We start from the raw sequence: 16,896 nt of genomic DNA, 5'->3' as shown, positions 1-16,896 counted from the left end.
CAAGTTGCGCCAGGGGAGGTTTAGATTGGACGTGAGGAAAAATTTCTTTACTGAAAGAGTGGTTAAAGATTGGAACAGGCTGCCCAGGGAAGTGGTTGAGTCCCCATCCCTGGAGGTATTTAAAAGACGTGTAGATGAGGCGCTTAGGGACATGGTTTAGTGGGCATGGTGGTGCTGGGTTGACGGTTGGACTCGATCTTAGAGGTCTGTTCCAACCTTAATGATTCTATGATTCTATGATCTGTACTGTGAACTGTGCTAATGTTGGCATGGACTGAGAATGTCACGCTGTAAATGATTGCGAAGGCTTCATTTCATCCCTGTTAATCAGAGATGCTTAATTGTGTGCTTTGAAAGCTGTAGTTGTCATTGGTAATTGTCTATTGCTATTGTGATAGCATGGACACTTTTGGAGCACCAAAAACATGTTCTGCCGATTCCTTTCCCGTTGGGCAGACAGTCTGCCATGTGTGTAGATGTGGCTGTTCAGAGGCATTAAAGTATCTGGGACTATTAAATGGTAACGAGAAAGATCCACAGTAAGGGTACATATTTGATTTTGAACATGACAAAAATGTTTCCTCTCAAGTACTCTAAAGTATTTGTTTAATTTCCTACTTATCCCTGTATATTTCTGAAGAGCTCTTTCTCTAATTCCTGGCCATTTTCAAAGCTTTGACTGTCACACCTAGGATACCCTATTTTAGTGACAGTCATATCTGCGGGGAGCAACTTGTGATAATCGCCCTGCGTGGTACTTCATTAAGCCTATAACCTTTTCCATCCTCAAGACGTGATGGACAAGCAGTACAGACATGCTCACAGAAAGCCGTGTATGTTCAATTGAGAAGATACTGACAAAGAACTGGGGAGGAAGAGAGTAGAGATGATATGTTTTGTTCCACGTTAAGGGAGGGAAAACAGACTCTTCAAAATCAGAGGAACATTGCTCCGTGAGGTCTTTGGTTCGGGATGCTAAAACAGGTAAACTAAACACCCACTTTTAAAGGAGGTTGATATAAAAGAATAAACACCGTGGTGCTGGGGGAAGCACCTATTTCAGAATGTATCAGGGTGCCTAATTCAGGAATGTGATGCAATATGTTCGGTGTTTGTTTGTTTTAAGAGATATATTAGTATGCAGGATTATTTTTTTTTTAGCTAATACTGCCAAGTTTTTCATTGATTAAAAATGGTTTTTGTCTTAAATAAAGAACAAATGTTTATCTTATGATAAAGTCCTTTATTGATCTGCCAGCCCCACTGGAGTCCCTAATCATTATGCTGCTGCTTTCACTGAGCAGGGAAGCAGGCTTTCAGCCTGGGCAGACTCTCATAGCCTTGTTGACCTCAGGGGATCTTTGGCAACTAGTTAACAGCATTCTGCTGGATCTGCATGTCTGGTAATTAATAGAAATGCATTTAAAAATTGCTAAAGAAATGCTTCATTTTTGGGAATTAAAAGCTGTTATCACTTCTACATGACTCAGAGAAAGGTCTCTTGCTTTCTGTCGCATTATGATAGGCATGCACAGACCTTCTGTCGCACCACAAGCAACTTACAGTGGGCCTGCCACCAGAACCCCGCGAGAAAATTATTACCACGTAAGTTGGAGCTCTGCCTCAGTTACAGAAGCAGCCTGTCCTTCATCTTCCTGCCGGTACCATTCTGCTGCTATTATCTTGTTTTAAAACTTATTCCTCACCTTCAGAAGGAATTGCAGCCTCCCAGGCAGAATCATAGGCACCTTTGCGGTGCAAAGATGGTTTCTGGGTGACTTGGTTCCAGTGCTTGTTCAAGAGGTTAATAGCAAGTGTCAGAGTCACTGCTAATTGTGGTTTGCCTTCTTGCAGCCCACTGCCACCCGAGCAGCTCACAGATCTTATTTATGAAGCCAGCGGCCAAGACATCAGTATTGCAGTCCTGACACAGGTATGCAGCATGTGCAGACAGGGTTCTTCCAGCTGTGCCCAGCGTGGCGGCAGTATTTGCTTTGTGACTGGGAGAGCCGAAAGAACCCACTCTGAATGGGTGCCCTTATGGATTTGTCCTTACAGGAAATAATTATGTACTTGGCGATGTATGTCCGGTCACAGCCTAGTCTTTTTGTGGAGATGCTCAGGCTCCGTATTGGTCTGATAATTCAGGTGATGGCCACTGAGCTGGCTCGGAGTCTAAAATGCTCAGGTAAGAGCAATTTTAACATAAGGGTACTTAGGGCGTTATTTCTGCTTCACCTCAGTGGTTGGTTTTTCATTTGTATGTTAAATCCTTTTATTAACTTCTTCATCCAGCATGTGCAGTTACAAACTTTGAAAATAACTTCTCTTTTTGACCTAATGAAAGATTCCTGCCCCTCCAGCCCCCAGTTATTCAAACTGAAGTGGATATTAAATACTGAAGTCCCCTGACTTTCAGTAGGTGTTTGAGGTCTGGGTCATCAAATCGCACATGTGTGTGTATTTAGGGACCCAATGCCACTAATGTCAATGAGAATTAGGACCCTAGGTATCTTCTGAATATTTGAGCCTTAATTCATACTTCCAGCAGTTTTTATTCAAAGTAACTTCTGATCTTCTTCCTTCTATGTGTAAGCCTTCTCCCCTTGAATGTGCTTAGCTGAAAAATATTTGCTGTTTAGATTTCAGCTAGTAATATGTTATTTTGCCAGGAGGTCAGTAAAAAAAAATTCTTACAGGCTCGCAAGATGTTGCATATGCCCTAAAAAGCCCAATAATTAAATAACAAACAAGTGGTGCAAGGCAAAAATATTTTCAAACTCATTTTGGAAGAGAAAAGTGAAACTAGAGAGAAATCACGATTGAAGAGAGATCTGAAAAATCATGGAAGAATTTCCCACATTTAAAGGGATCAGAAGTCTAAGAAGGAGCAGTCATGAAACGTAATCAAGTTAATGTGACAAATATATAGTCAAATGCTGACACTTAGGAGCATGATCTGGATCATATTTTTGTGGCTCAGCTCTTGTTACCATTTCTAATGCCCTAGCACACCCTGAAGGGGGATAACTTTGTGGAAGCGTATGTTCTGGTCTTCCCAGTTTTCTCCCTCCTGGAGTGAAGTGGGGGTCCCTGGGAGTTGGTTAGATGGAACCCACTTTGGACGCTGCTGCTCTCTAACTTGAGCGGCTAGCTGCCACCGGGAGGGTGGTGGGTTTCTCCCTTAGGAGAAGGTGACAAAAGGAGCCAAGTAATTTTCTGGGATAATTCTGTTTCTATATGAAGAGTGTACAGAAAGCCCTGTTTCCCCCAAACCTGTAGCTGAATAGCGGAAGCTGCTTTTTTCATAGTGCAAAGCCTCTCTTTCCTGGGATCACTTTTGTTATTCCTTAGCCTTAAAAGCCAGCTGCTTTGTACTGCCCTCAGCTTCACTGTTGCCTTTTCCATGTTCTCCTGTGGGAGACTTGTCTGTGCACACACGTGTGCTCATGTGTATGTATGTGCTTTTTCTCTCTCTCACCTACCATCAAATAAAACACAAGCCTTCCACATGCATGCATTTCTTTATGGAAGATAACTCTGGCTCTCTAATTTATATCTGCATGTCATCTGCTTTTGGGAGATGGCTGTAACGCCTTTCCAAGCGATCTTGCTCTACAAAGGAGCAACTGCTTTCTCATCATCAGCTTCAGTGAGATTTCACACAAGATGCAGCATAGTATTCACTAATGCAGATAGCGTTGTTTCCATGCAGTGTTTGTTGTTTTGTCTTGAAATGTATTTTCTTTGAAATGTGACTCTACATATTAATTTTTTTAAAGGAAGCGCTAGCCACAAGGGAGATGTGACTGAACTTCATTCAGTCGGCAGTTCACTTAGGAAAACAACCTATAAAGCAACCTATAGTGATGTTTGTCTTTTTTTTTTTTCTTTTTGTTTTGTTTCCACTAGGTGAAGAAGCTTCAGAGAGTTTGATGAATCTAAGTCCCTTTGATATGAAAAATCTCCTACACCATATTCTCAGTGGAAAAGAGTTTGGTGTGGAAAGAAGCTGTAAGTTGTCCACTTGGGTACTTGCATATTGTTAAGTGAGAACTATAAATACAAAGTTAGATTGTCTTAGAAGTAGGAATCTACTCTCTTGGTACGTAAAATAGAGGTGTAGGTGATGTGTTAATCATGGGTGGCCAGTACCTGTGTATGTCTGCTGTGGAATAAACAAAACACGTATGATGGAAGCTGTCCTGCACTGAAATAAGATTGTATCAAGTTTTCAGTGATATGAAGGCAAACTTTTAAAATGAAGAAATTTTATATGACCGAACGAAGACCATAAAAAGGGCATGTCTAACCTGCTTTCAAGGAGCATGTCTGTGATGCCCAGGTATTCCTGACTGGCACTTCAGCTGTCTCCTGGGCCATATTTTTGTGGCTCAGCTCATGAGCCCTCACAGACTCATTGCAACTCTGATGTCTTTTGAAGCTATGTTTGCTCAGTGTTTTGGAAAACCAAGTCCCAATATCCAAGTATGGATCTACGCCCCTGACTTGATGTAATCAGGCTTGAACTATTGATGTGATTTGAAAGGATGCTGTCACCAAGAGCATTGTACACTTGTGAAGGGATATGCTTTTATCTTTAACTTCTAGATAAAAAATCATCTGTTTTTCTACCCCCTAGAACTTTAAAAATGTCTGTTTGCTTCTTTTAGTGCGACCTGTAGATTCCTCTTCATCTAGCCCTGCAATTTCTATTCATGAAATGGGGCATTCTGGAGCAACCAAAACAGAAAGAAGCGGTATTACTAAATTGAAGAGTGAGATGAAGCAGGTGAGGGGTTTCTGTCAACGCTTATCAGAAAATGCAGCTGTTCTGGTACTGTGTTACGTTAGATTTTTGTGTGTTAATTTTAGGAGACCATTTTTGTTGCCAAACAGATTCTTGGTAAATGACAGAAGTTCCCAAGGATCCTTTGATTTAAAGCTGATCACTAAACAGAAAGCAGTAAAGGGATGTTTCCTCCAAAAATATACTTCCTTTTTTGTTCTTGTTTCACATGCTGAATATAGAAGAACTTGAACAAACTAATGCATTCGTGGCATCAACTGTAAAACAGCTCTTTAATCATCTTTAGCTAAGGAAAGGTCAGATGTAGAAAGTGAAGCTTTCATGCAAACAGTGTTCATTTTTATACTCTGTACAAGTTGCTAATGTGGTCCACATGCCTTTTGGAAAAGATACACTTGGAAAATAAATCTTGGTTTATTTTCTTCCTGGTTTGTTTCTTCAGGAATGGAGGATGATTACTGCTAGAATATATATATACACTTAAGTTCTATACTTTAAAGTACACAGCAACTGAACGTATGAAGTAATATTGTAGAAAATACCTCCAAAATATTCTGAATGAATGTGACTGATTGTTTTGTTATGAGTGTTTTTGATCTCTCTTTTTTTTATGTTTCTACTAGTAATTTTCATTTGCACTAGATAAATAGGAAGGTGGTGATCAAGTAAAATACATTTATAAGAATGAATGCCATCATATTGTTCAGCCTGGAGAAGAGAAGGCTCCAGGGAGACCTTATTGTGGTCTTTCAGTATACAAAGGCAGCTTATAAGAAAGGTGGAGAGAGACTTTTTGCCGAGGCCTGTTATGACAGGACAAGGGGCAATGGATTTAAAGTGAAAGAGGGTAGTTTTGGATTGGACACAAGGAAGACATTTTTTACAAAGAGGGTGGTGAGCCACTGGCACAGGTTGCCCAGAGGTGGTGTGGATGCCCCATCATTGGAAGTGTTCAAGGTCAGGTTGGACTGGGCTTTGAGCAACCTCATCTAGTGAAAGATGTCCCTGCCCATGGCAGGGGGGGTTGACGAGATGATCTGTAAATGTCCCTTCCAACCCCAACCATGCTGTGATTCTATATTAGAAACATATTTTTGAAAGACCCTCTCTTCTGAGAGCTTATCAAGCCTGATTCGTTTAATCTGAGGCCATTTCTGTAAGTTTCTGAGGAAGTATGTGATGTTTTCCTGTGATTGTGTGAAACAGATTTGCTCGATAAGCCTTCAGAAAGGAGTGGCATTTCTGCACGGTCTTGACATGGAGTGTTTGATGGCGACAATAAAGTTCAGTTAATGATTCTTCACAGGACACGATCAGGCAGGGAAGCAAAGGCACCTGTGAAACGCACGGTGTCTGTCTCACAAGACCTGGTCGCCATGTTTGTGCCGTACCACTGCCTAAGCATGGTCATGGCTGAGCCTCGTGGTACGGCTGTGGCTGTGAAGGTGCTGCTAGCTGCTTTCCACCGGCTCTGAAGTGACTTTGGGGGTTCAGACTGAGCAGGGCTTGCAGTTGTATGGCGGGTGTGGGACTTCAGGGCCTTTCCAGGAAGGAAGAGGGGCTAGGCACTAGGTGGCAGCATTATTTTGTTTTAAATACAGAGGTGGGCCTGAGTTGAAACACTTGGACCTTTGCTGAGGTTGGAAATGTATTTCCTGCGTTGCTTTTGCATTAGACGGAAACTTGGTATTTTGCACAGAGGAGGAGTTGGCTGGTTTTATTTTTGTTCCCTCCACCTTGCCATTCATGCTGCTTCCTGCTACATCTCACTGCATTCTCTGAATAATTCACTAGATACTAATTTAATGTCATTTTGGTGGGAGGGAGAGGGGGATTAAATTTGTGTGACAAGGAACATTTCAAGTACTTGCACTAACATCTCTACACCAGAGCTCAGGTGTTGAGTGACTGCAGCTCTTTTGCTGCCGTTGTTTCTTGAGTCTGAACATCAAGCGTTTGCCTGGCTCTGAACCGTTAACACTTAATTAGGAGGCATGGCTTGGGGTGGACAGTTACAGAACAGTGCTGTAAGTCCGAGGTGGTGCATCCACATTTCAGTGAAAATTTTGCCTTGCTGCTGTTTGTTTAGCGCTGCCCACTCAGTTGGCAGCCCGCAGACTTTCTGCAGCAAGGTGGCCTTCTTGTGCAAGGAGAAGCTGCTGACGTTGCAATGAATGGGGAATGGAAGTGGGGAGCTTGGGGTTTTTTCCCAGCCCTGAGTCACAGGGAAGCTTTTGCATGCATCTTAAACTGTGGCAGTTTGTGTTGGCCATGCTTGGAGCTCAGTGGATGGCATGGGAAGCTCGTGGCTGCACCACAACCAAGGAGGCTCCTGGCACAGCTGGGTCTGCGTCGTCGTGACCCTGGGAATCGGCAGCAGCTGCCCCGAAGTCAACTGAAGTGCAGCACTGCAAGAGTCCAGGGGCTGTCGCAGTTTTTGCCTGAGTATCTGAGCTTATTCCATGTTTCTTGTCTTTGCATGGACGGGTTACTTTACTTAACCTTGTTTGCATCCTGTTCTGTCATGGCTGTCTGTCTGACATGTTGGTGTCTGGTTTTGTTTTGTAGTTCTTTCGTGAGGGCCACTCCATATCCAGCATCATGTTCGCTTCCATGGTAAAACACCGTCTGCAGCTCTGCACCTGCTCTTCACCCTGTGTGTGTGTGTGTGTGTGTTCAAGGGTCTTAGCTCTAGACGCCTCCTGTGGCTTCTCCTGCATAAAAACTTGCTTTCAAACCCTACCTTTTTGTTTTGTTCATCTTCATTGGGAACCAATTCTCATTAGTAATCTTTTAATAGAAGTTGAGTCTCGCATTTAGATCCACTTAGTTATTCTGAAGCTTAAGCAGTTGTAGCAGATAAAGCACTATAGCAGATTTAGCTACCTGATGGTGAATTATGCTACAGGTGTCATCGGTATTTAAAAGTAATGTAGTGTTGATAAATGCTGGCAGTCTATGGACATTAATGAACCCCAAACAGCTTCAGGTTGCTGAGGCAGGCATTTTATGGGCATGGGTATCTCCTCGGGCAGTCATCTTCTTTCAAGGCAGAGAACTGTAGCTGCTCTTATGCTCTCGCTGTTAAGAAGGAAGATGATTGTTTAAATATTTTACCAACAGAAACTTCAATAATTTAAAGTAAGTCTGAGGCTCCAGATCTGTCATGAAGAGACAGAAAGCTTGCAGCTCTGCATGCACTTCAAACTGGTGGTTGTGATTCGTGGTTCTCTGCGTCTGCAGACTTGCTGTCGGTGGCACACCTCCCAAGTGTCCTAAATACACAACTGCAGAGCACCACTAGCCCTGTGGCCTGGCCAGACAACTGCCAGGTTGCTGTGGCCTCTCTCTTCCCACGTACCAGAAAGGCAGGCTTCAACTGTGTGTTTGATTCAAGTGCATAGAATTGGTCAGTGAGATCTTTGCTTCTCTGAACCACCTGAGTAGACAGATTAAGTGTGGTATGCAGATGGATTTCTCTACTTTGGCACCCACCCTCCTGCTGACCTCCTGCATCCCTTAGCTCTGCGCAACAGGGTGGAGGAAGTTCTTTCTGCCTCAGCGTGCAGTGGAAAGGAATAGCATGCATCAGGCCGTCAAGGGAACACCACCTATGCCTCACTGACACCAACAGGAGCGAATATGGACTTTGTTTGCATTTGCTGGTCTTTTTGCAGTGCTTGGCTGTGTAGAGTCAGTGAGCCTATCCTTTGCAAACGTACAGTTTTCGTTCTTATTTCCCACCTTCCCCAGTACTTTGCTTAGGCAGTTCCTTACTCAGAGATGATGGGATTTGAGATGGGGCTCTCAGTGAAGTCCTTTCTGGGCTGAAAGTAATAGGTGTGCAAAAAGGAGCGAGGAAACAGAAAAGCACGGTCTCTGGGAGTGCAAAGAGTAGGCAGACTGCATGTGTGGAAATGGGAACAAGAATTTAGTGGTAGTGCCACAACTTTGAAGATGATTTGCTGCCTAATTTAGTCTCCAAGTCTGGTAGAGTAAAATAATAGAGCAATAGTGACAATAAAGGAAACAAGACTGATACTTACAGAGAGGCAGGGATGATGATTACATGACTACATGAAGTAAATTTTTAATCTACTTACTTTAATGGAGCTTTTTGCATGGAGGACCTCTCTTGCTGGACTCATGGACCTTTCGGTTCTCTTAACGACCCTGAGCCCGAAGTCCAAGTCAGACCTACCTGCAAATCCTACCATCTTGCACACCAGTGACACTGCCCTGGCAGCCAACTCATACTTGTTAAAATAGTCGTGCCTTGTGTTGAACGAAGCAGTGAAGTTTACTGGGTTATGCCTTGTTGAACTGCTCGCCTGTTTTGTTGAGAAATGATTGAAGTACTGGAGAAGCGAAGCTTGTGAAGGGGAGAGAAAGGGATCAATCCTGCTCCGTCATCTTGCATGACATCACGGCCTGTGTTTTTTCCCTGGTTCTGAGGTGGCATTGCAACAGAATGATGTATTCACCAGGAGTAGTGCTTGGGGTGGTAGAAAGCAAATAACCAAGGCTTTAACGTTTCTTACAGAGGGGCAGTACTCCATCGTCTCCCACTAATACTTCTCCTGCTGGCTCCAAAGGAGAGACGAGCTGGGGTGACCGAAAAGGGCAGTGGCTGCGCAGAAGGAGGCTTGATGGTGCTATTAACAGAGTTCCTGTTGGCTTTTATGAGAAAGTGTGGAAAATCCTTCAGAAGGTAAGTTGACAGCCGGGGAGGGCTGGAAGGAAGCAAGCTGTACGGTAACTTGGGGAGGTGGTGGTCGAGAGGCGGCGTGTTGCCAGGAGTTGAAGTTGGTCTTCAGCTGGAAGACCGGTGGAAACTAGAGTCTTTAGTAGAAACATGTCTCTTGAACATAAAAGGGCTCCGTTAACACAAGTTCACGTGTTTGTTTGAAAGTGTATTTTTCTCTGAAACCGCTGGCGCTGAATTTCGGCTGAACGATTCTGTTCCACCACTGTCTGTCTTGCATCACCCATGGCCTAGTGCGAGTTGTGGTCAGTGCCGCTGAGGGACGCTGCAATGCAGGGCAGTTCAGGCGCTCCAGTTCAGAAAGGATGCAAGGAATGAAGTAGGAAGCTGCACGGACTCTTCCAAAATGCCTTGAGATCTCTTGCTGGCTCTTCTGAGCTGTATGGCATTCTTAACATTTTTTTGTTTGTTTTTAAGTGAAAAGTAATCCTTGCCAGCACCTTGGAGCTCAGGGTGTATGGAAATGTCTTGAAGCGGCTCTCCAGGAAGGAAGAGAGGGGAATTATGAATTTTTACTCATTTCAAAGTGATTATGCACGCGTTCTTCTGCTTTGTTGGATGAAAGCCAGCATTTGGCACCTTGCAGCACTGAGCTGTTCATGCCTACACAGTTGGGAAAAATGTGCATCAGCAGCTCAGGTTGATTTTGGTTGTCCTTCTAAAATCACTTACGCTGAAGCTGTTAGTGTTGATGTTGGCCAAGATGAGTCATATATGACCTCGTGGCTATTTACTAATGGGATCTTTCAGTAGAGTGAGCATCATTTCTGTCCTGACCTAACGTAATAGCTGGGAGCATTGGAATGGTTTTCTGGCTATTAAAATCAATTGTGCTTATTTAAGTTGTCTTCAATATTTCATTCTTAAACTCTCTTTGGACTATTCATAAAAGCTCTTTCTTCTTCTTTGTGCGTTTTTGTACCTCAGGTACCCAGAAATGTCATTCCTTAGCCTGCCTTCTCACCATTTAGGTTTTGTCACTCTTCTCTTGCGCACCGCTTGGTATTTCTAACACCATCTCTCCCCCATCGTTGGTGGCCCATGCCCAAGCACCACAGCATGTTGACATCCTTGAGTTGTGGTGCCCTGGACCTGAAACACTTAACTAAATGTTGTTTTAGTGAAAATGAAAAATAAAGGTTCTCACTTTCGTGATCTGTTGTCGTGCTTTTACATTATCTTTTATTTATACATCCTTTCCCACAGAATGTTCTCATTGATTTGTTTTTCTCCTTTGTGTGCCTCTTGCTGTAGAGGCTCTCTTAAGTATTTTCCTCCCCTTCAGTAGCTGGACTGGAACACAGCACGCTCTCTACGTGTCATGTCAGGCTATTTCTAATGTTTGCCAGGTTACATAGTAACTTCTTCAGCAAAGGTGAAATAATAGTTTTAACAGGTTTTGTTGTTGTTGTTTGGGGGTTTGTGTGGGTTTTTGTGTTTTGTTGGGTTTTTTTTAACTGAGGGTTGTTACATATTGGCCAGTATCAGAGAACACTCAGATTTGCTTGCAAGAACTGTAATTTCTGTTCATTGTCAAAATGTTGTTGTTTCAGTGCCATGGTCTGTCCATTGACGGGTATGTCCTTCCTTCTTCAACCACCAGAGAGGTACAGTAAAATGCCAGCGATTTCGTAGCCCCATGACTGAATGTTTGGTTTGACAGTGTAAGATGCAGTGGGGCTGCTGTTGCAGACCCTTGGTTTTAAGAAGGTTAGAAGATCTGGACCTTCCCCCAGCACTTCTGCCAGCTTCCCCGGGGCTGTGCAGATGAGTTCCTGCCAGGCAGGCCTGGGAGCAGGTTTGTGGCAGGTTTTCCCCTTTGCTGAGCCTGCCCTCTGCCCACCTTCACTGACCCCGTGCGCCCACGGAGCAGTGCCTGAAACGGGGTGGCTGATGGCAGTCCTTCGGGCAGGGCGAGAAGAGAGCACAGCTTTGTTGGAATGAAGCAGGCACGTTGCTTGCCGCTTCTTTTTTTTAGTATGCTGCAACAGCAGCCAGTGTATTTTGGCATCGCGGTCTCAAAAGTAAATACCAGTTAAGGATGATTGTTTCTAACCAGAGCTTTGACTCTTTAAATCCATAACCTTTCCTTACATTTTTTTCCTGAGTTGGATTGCCACTCTGTCTTTAGGCGCTCTGGCAAGTTTTGAATTCACGACTAGGAAACAAACTCTTGTGAACGGTAATCCATCGGCGCAGGAGAGGTGCTTGTGTGCCTGAGACTGTTGTCCTGTCTGGTTCCCTCAGATTTGTCTCTGGCTTCCTTTCCTTCTGAGGGACGGTGGTAACAGCTGAAAAGAGGGGCTGGAATTTTCTGCCGAATTTAAACCTGTTTTTGCAGAGTGGAGAGCTTTATTTTTTCCTATTCTGTAGATAAATCGGCTTATATATTTTCAGCCTGTCAGACCTAGACAGTATCTAATTTTGCTATTTAAAGGAATCAAACGAAATAAGCACAAACCTCCTAAGGCAGCAGCCTCTCACGTAACATCCATACAGCTATGCCAGTGCAAATTAGGCTGCTCTACAACCAATATAGCTGTATCTCTGTGTGGAAAAGCATTCACTCTAAGCGGGTGGTTATTTTTAAAGCGCGACAGTAATTTTGGCTGCGCAACTAACCTGTGATGCCAGAAAGATCCTTAGAAGGCAGAGTGCGTGAGCCCGCAGCATGAGGAGCAAAGAGGTAATTTGCCAGCTAAGCATCAGCAGTCCTGCACGTAACTAAAACGTGTGTGCGATGGGTTGCAGGGCTGGAGCAGTCTTCTGGAAGTTGCGTAACTGTTTGCAGGATCAGGGCCTAGCAACGCAAAAAGTTTCTGTAAGTGCTAAAGCCGCACAAACATTTTGTTCGCTTCAGCCAGTCTACCCCCGTGTGCAGAGAGGAGCATATGGTTAAGTGCTTGCAGGATGAGGGGAACTAGTCTTCTGGATTTGTCAGTTTTTCTTTCCATTTCCACTCAAACTTGCCAGATGACCCCGTGCGAAATCAAGTTTGCTGTGCACGTGGAGTCGGTGCTGAACCACGTACCCCAGCCCGAGTACAGGCAGCTCTTGGTGGAAGCCATTCTCGTTCTCACCTTCCTCTCTGACATCGAGGTGAACAGCATCGGGGGCATCATCCACGTGGATCGAATCGTGCACGTGGCCAATGACCTGTTTCTGCAGGAGCTGGTGAGTTCAGAGGGCAGCGGTGGGAAGTATCCGCATTTGAAAATTGTCCCCTGCTCCTTTTTTCATACGTGTGGTGAGCTTGATCTTATTCTTTCCCCTACAAAGATAGACCAAATCACTTAAGTATCTTCTGGAAATATATTTGGAAAACTAATTTCAGAATTGTGGGAGATTTAAAGGGAATTAAATTGTAGTGGCTAACGAGCTCTGAAGTAAGTGGGTAGATTGAAGTTTTGCTTTACCAAGGCATTAGAATTACCAACATTTGAGTAATCCCACCCGCCCCCCCGCGAAGGACAACAATCCGTGAAGTTACATGTTCCTCATTTACTTACACGGATGCAACTAAGTCATGTGGGTCCTATAATAAACCTGATTAAGGTTTTCATGAGGGAAAGGGGGATTGCTTTCAGTATTCAGCATAAATGCAAAATCATAATGCGGCGGGGGGTTTCCAATAAATAAGCATGCACGCCTAACTTTCCCTATTTTTTTTTTTCCCTACTTCTTTTTTTGTCTCTTTTCAGAAATCATTCGGAGCTACTGGTAGTATCTTGGAGAAAGACGTAGCCACAGGAATCTGCCACTTTTTTTATGACAGTGCTCCAAGCGGGGCCTATGGCACCATGACGTACCTAACAAAAGCCATAATTATTTATTTGCATGATTTCCTGCCTAGCACAGGCTGTGCGATGCAATAAGCGATGCCTCACGCGGGAGGGAAGGCTCAGGAGCTCTTTCTCCCCATTTCCCTGTCATGAACCTCTCATTTAGTTGCTGCATGCGTGTGTGCCGTGCCCTACCTCAGCATTTCACACTAGTCGTCATGCTACGTGCATGCCTACCCGCGGGGGACAGGTAGGTGGCATTTGGCCTGGTTTTAAGAGAGTGTGCGAGAAATAACAAATACGGAGGCTTATTCTGCCCAAAGTGCGTAAATGTAATTCATATTAAATTAGCAAGAATTACACAGTTCTGCCAAGGGACAAACAGATTACTCTGTGGAGATCAAAAGGCATGATAAAACGAGGGAGCTGTATCTCAGGCATAAAGTCTCCCAAATACAGGACGTGATGGAATTCGTTAAGTTTTCTCCTGCTGTGTGTAAATGTACGTCATTGTGAATCACTAATGCACAGTGTGAAACGTCCAGGGAAATGGAAATTAGAGGAATAGGAATAACTTGAAATAACCGGGTTGTATTTCTAATACGCGTTTATCCTGATCCTCATCTCATTTGCACCTAGTCAGTGCGGGGCTAACGCCAGTAGAGACAAATGTCTTAGAATATCCACTAATTTGAGAGGGATAGCCTCTCTCAGGAAGCTGCGTCTGTCTTTAATCTGAACAAAACAGCTTCCTTCCCTGCATCCCCAAGGCTTTGGAGGCAAAATCTCAAGACTCCAGCTTCTCCAAGGTGACAGACAGTTTTATGCCTGTAATCTTTTCCTCTGAATGGAGCAAGATAAACCTCTTCCACTCGAGCACCCTTTCCGAGTCTCCCGATCCTTTCCCTTGCAAATAGCCTCAGAGTTAAGAACGGCATAATTGCCACCCTTCCAGCGCAGCGTGAGTTTATGGAAGGCTTTGATGTTTCTCTCCTCCCTCCCCCCTCCCCTTTCCTTTTTTCTTCTTTTTTTTCTTCTTTTTTTTTTTTTAATTTGAAGTCGCACTTGTCACATGTAGTTAGTGTTGGGGTGCCTGGAAGCCTCCCTTCAGACAGGTCCCAGGTTAGTGCCTGCACCTTGAATCTGTCCACTGGGAACCAGTTTCTGTGGCTGCTCCGAGCTGCTTCAGGGAGAATACGTGTGTCCTGCAGGGAAACGGCTCCGTGGCCATTTAAACTGAAAACAGAGGTAGGCTGCCTCTGGAGGGGACAATCCTGCTCTACCCCAGACGTCGGCTGCGGTTTTCCTTGTGCCGGTGCTGCTGGTTTTGCCACCAGCCAGCACGCACCTGGCTGACAGCTTAGGAAAGCGGCCGTAGCTTTAGTCCCACCCACAGCCACGGGCTCTCTCAGCAGCGTGGAGATATGCCGGCACTGCTGCCGTGGGAGCAGAGAGGATCCGAGCGATTCCGTCTTGCCAGGTAGAGGGGAAAAGAGTAGATATGGCCTGTAAAAAGTAAGAATTTCCTGTGCTAATAAGCCTGATAAGCGTATTTCTGTGAGACCGCCCTCCACTCTTTCAAAACATAACTGCCTTTTTACAGGATTTGAAAACTTCTTTTTTTTGTAACAATAGTACGTGGTGCTTTTGAGAATGAGGTTTTTGGTTCCAGTTTTATAGAGAGATCTGAAATACCTTGATGAAAGGAGGGAAGTAAGCCCCTGTCTCACTTGCCAGTCGCCAGCACCCACGGTCCTGGGGAGGCTAAGCTCCCGATGGCAGTGCCATCCCACTCCCGATGGCAGTGCTGTCCCTCTACGGAGTCGCTGCTGCTGTTACAACATCTGGACGCTGGCTCAAGAGAGCGAAGGTGTGGGAAGCCTTAGGAGGCGATTTCATGTTTTAGCAGAGACCAGGAGAGTTTGGCAGTCCAAGGGCATAGGAGCCCTCGGACTGGATGCTCTGAGAGGCAAGCGTACTGTGTCAACCACCATGAGAACTGTGGGCCTGTTGAGGGGTATAAAGGTACAGTTCAGGTACAATTAGCACTTGGATGTGGAAGTCATTTTATTGGCATGGTGCCTGTTTTGTAGGGGTTTGCCTTCATTTGGTTTTTTTTTTCTTTCATAGGTATTGTGAGAGACCACTTAGCTTGTTTCCCGGTAAATGAAAGTAAAATCCTTTGTCTAGTTTAAGCAGACAAGATGCGACAGTGCAGAGCGTGAGCACACAAGAGCCTGTGTGGTGGTTTCTTGTTCTATCCGGTATCATACGGAAAGTCAGTAGTAGCAGTTATTTTTGTTCTTGTTGAATCCTAGATTGTGAGAGATGCAAGATGATTTCCCCTCAGACTCCTAGTTTGTTTATTTTTTTTACCTACAGCGTGATCTTGTTTTCAGAAACAAGAAGGGTGATGTAGTTGGTTTTACATGCAGCTGCATTGAAGTCTGAAGCAATCGAGCCCGTGGCCAAACATACCTGGACGCCCCTTAACACTTTTTATTTTTGTTTTAATGGGAGTATCGTTGGTATCTTTAATTTGAAATTCATAGTATGACCTAGGTTTTGGTGTATTTATGATCATCATGATCAATTATCACATGGAGTGCAGGCACTTGGAAAGTATTTATGTGGTAATTTGAAGAGTTTAGGTAGCTGGTGGTGAAGGGTGGGATTCTGAAACGCAAGGCCAACGGAAGGGAAACTTACGTTACCTCCAGGTCGGGCACAGCTGTGTTTGCTGCTGTGTTACTACCCAGACGGAAGAACCGTTCCAGTTGGAGTCTCGTGTCTTAGTGCAAACCTAATTAAGCAAATAAGGTTTTCTGTAGACCCCCCTGCTTTGCTGAGGATCCACCTGTGTGTGTGTGTAAAGCTGTGGCAAAGCAGAGCTAGCATTGGTGGTGGTGAGGGTGTGCTCCCAGTTGAAATACGTGACGACTTTGCAGTTTGAGCGGGGCTGAGCTAATTGGCAGAGGCTCGACCTGGCTGTCGGGCTTCCCAGGGGAGCCAGCAGAGGATGACATGGTCAACTTCAAGTCCCTGGAAACTCATTTATGGAAAGAAGGCAAAGGTAAACAGCCAGGTCCTGTGCCTCGGAAATAAGGGCATTAATGAATTAAAACAGACCCACCTGAGACCTGGTCTTTCCAGTCTGACAGGCACTGCTGCCCTAGGCAGTTTGCAGCTCTGGGGACAGGAGCACTTACGCCGCGGGGGGGGGGGGGCAGCCAGGCATGCCTGCAAGTGGAAACCAGGGCTGGTCGGGGGCACTGGCCAGAATAATTAGCTGTGTCCAGCTCAGAGCACATACTGCACGCTGGCCCCAACCCAGCTCCTCCAGGCCAGCGCCCTCCCTGCTCGCTGCCTCACGGCTGTTTCCTTCTCCCTGCTGCGGTGCAAAGGACACGAGTTTGTCAGACTAGGCAGATCAAAAGCGGCATTAAGCCCTCTGGGCTGCTGTTGCTACAAGTAAATGTGAAAACGTAATGGTTGGGCTACAAAGTTTGTCTGGCTTCTGTCCTGCTAACTGTGGTCTC

At 44.8% G+C, this 16,896-nt stretch overlaps 1 protein-coding gene across 1 annotated transcript in view; it reads left to right on the top strand.

Moving 5' to 3' along the window:
• PHKA2 (phosphorylase kinase, alpha 2 (liver)) overlaps window positions 1–13,786 on the top strand; it is a 41,344-nt gene extending 27,558 nt beyond the window's left edge. The window contains exons 23-31 of the mRNA XM_009325482.1: window positions 1,526–1,605; window positions 1,855–1,933; window positions 2,059–2,188; window positions 3,913–4,014; window positions 4,674–4,792; window positions 9,354–9,521; window positions 11,129–11,182; window positions 12,549–12,749; window positions 13,277–13,786. Coding sequence (XP_009323757.1) covers window positions 1,526–1,605; window positions 1,855–1,933; window positions 2,059–2,188; window positions 3,913–4,014; window positions 4,674–4,792; window positions 9,354–9,521; window positions 11,129–11,182; window positions 12,549–12,749; window positions 13,277–13,450 — 1,107 coding nt within the window. The 3' untranslated portion in view covers window positions 13,451–13,786. The remainder of the gene's footprint in view (window positions 1–1,525; window positions 1,606–1,854; window positions 1,934–2,058; window positions 2,189–3,912; window positions 4,015–4,673; window positions 4,793–9,353; window positions 9,522–11,128; window positions 11,183–12,548; window positions 12,750–13,276) is intronic.
• The last annotated feature ends 3,110 nt before the right edge of the window (window positions 13,787–16,896 follow it).

Source organism: Pygoscelis adeliae, unplaced genomic scaffold (assembly GCF_000699105.1).
Source record: "Pygoscelis adeliae isolate BGI_AS28 unplaced genomic scaffold, ASM69910v1 Scaffold386, whole genome shotgun sequence".
Taxonomy (NCBI): domain Eukaryota; kingdom Metazoa; phylum Chordata; class Aves; order Sphenisciformes; family Spheniscidae; genus Pygoscelis; species Pygoscelis adeliae.
This window is presented reverse-complemented; position numbering and strand designations above follow the sequence as displayed.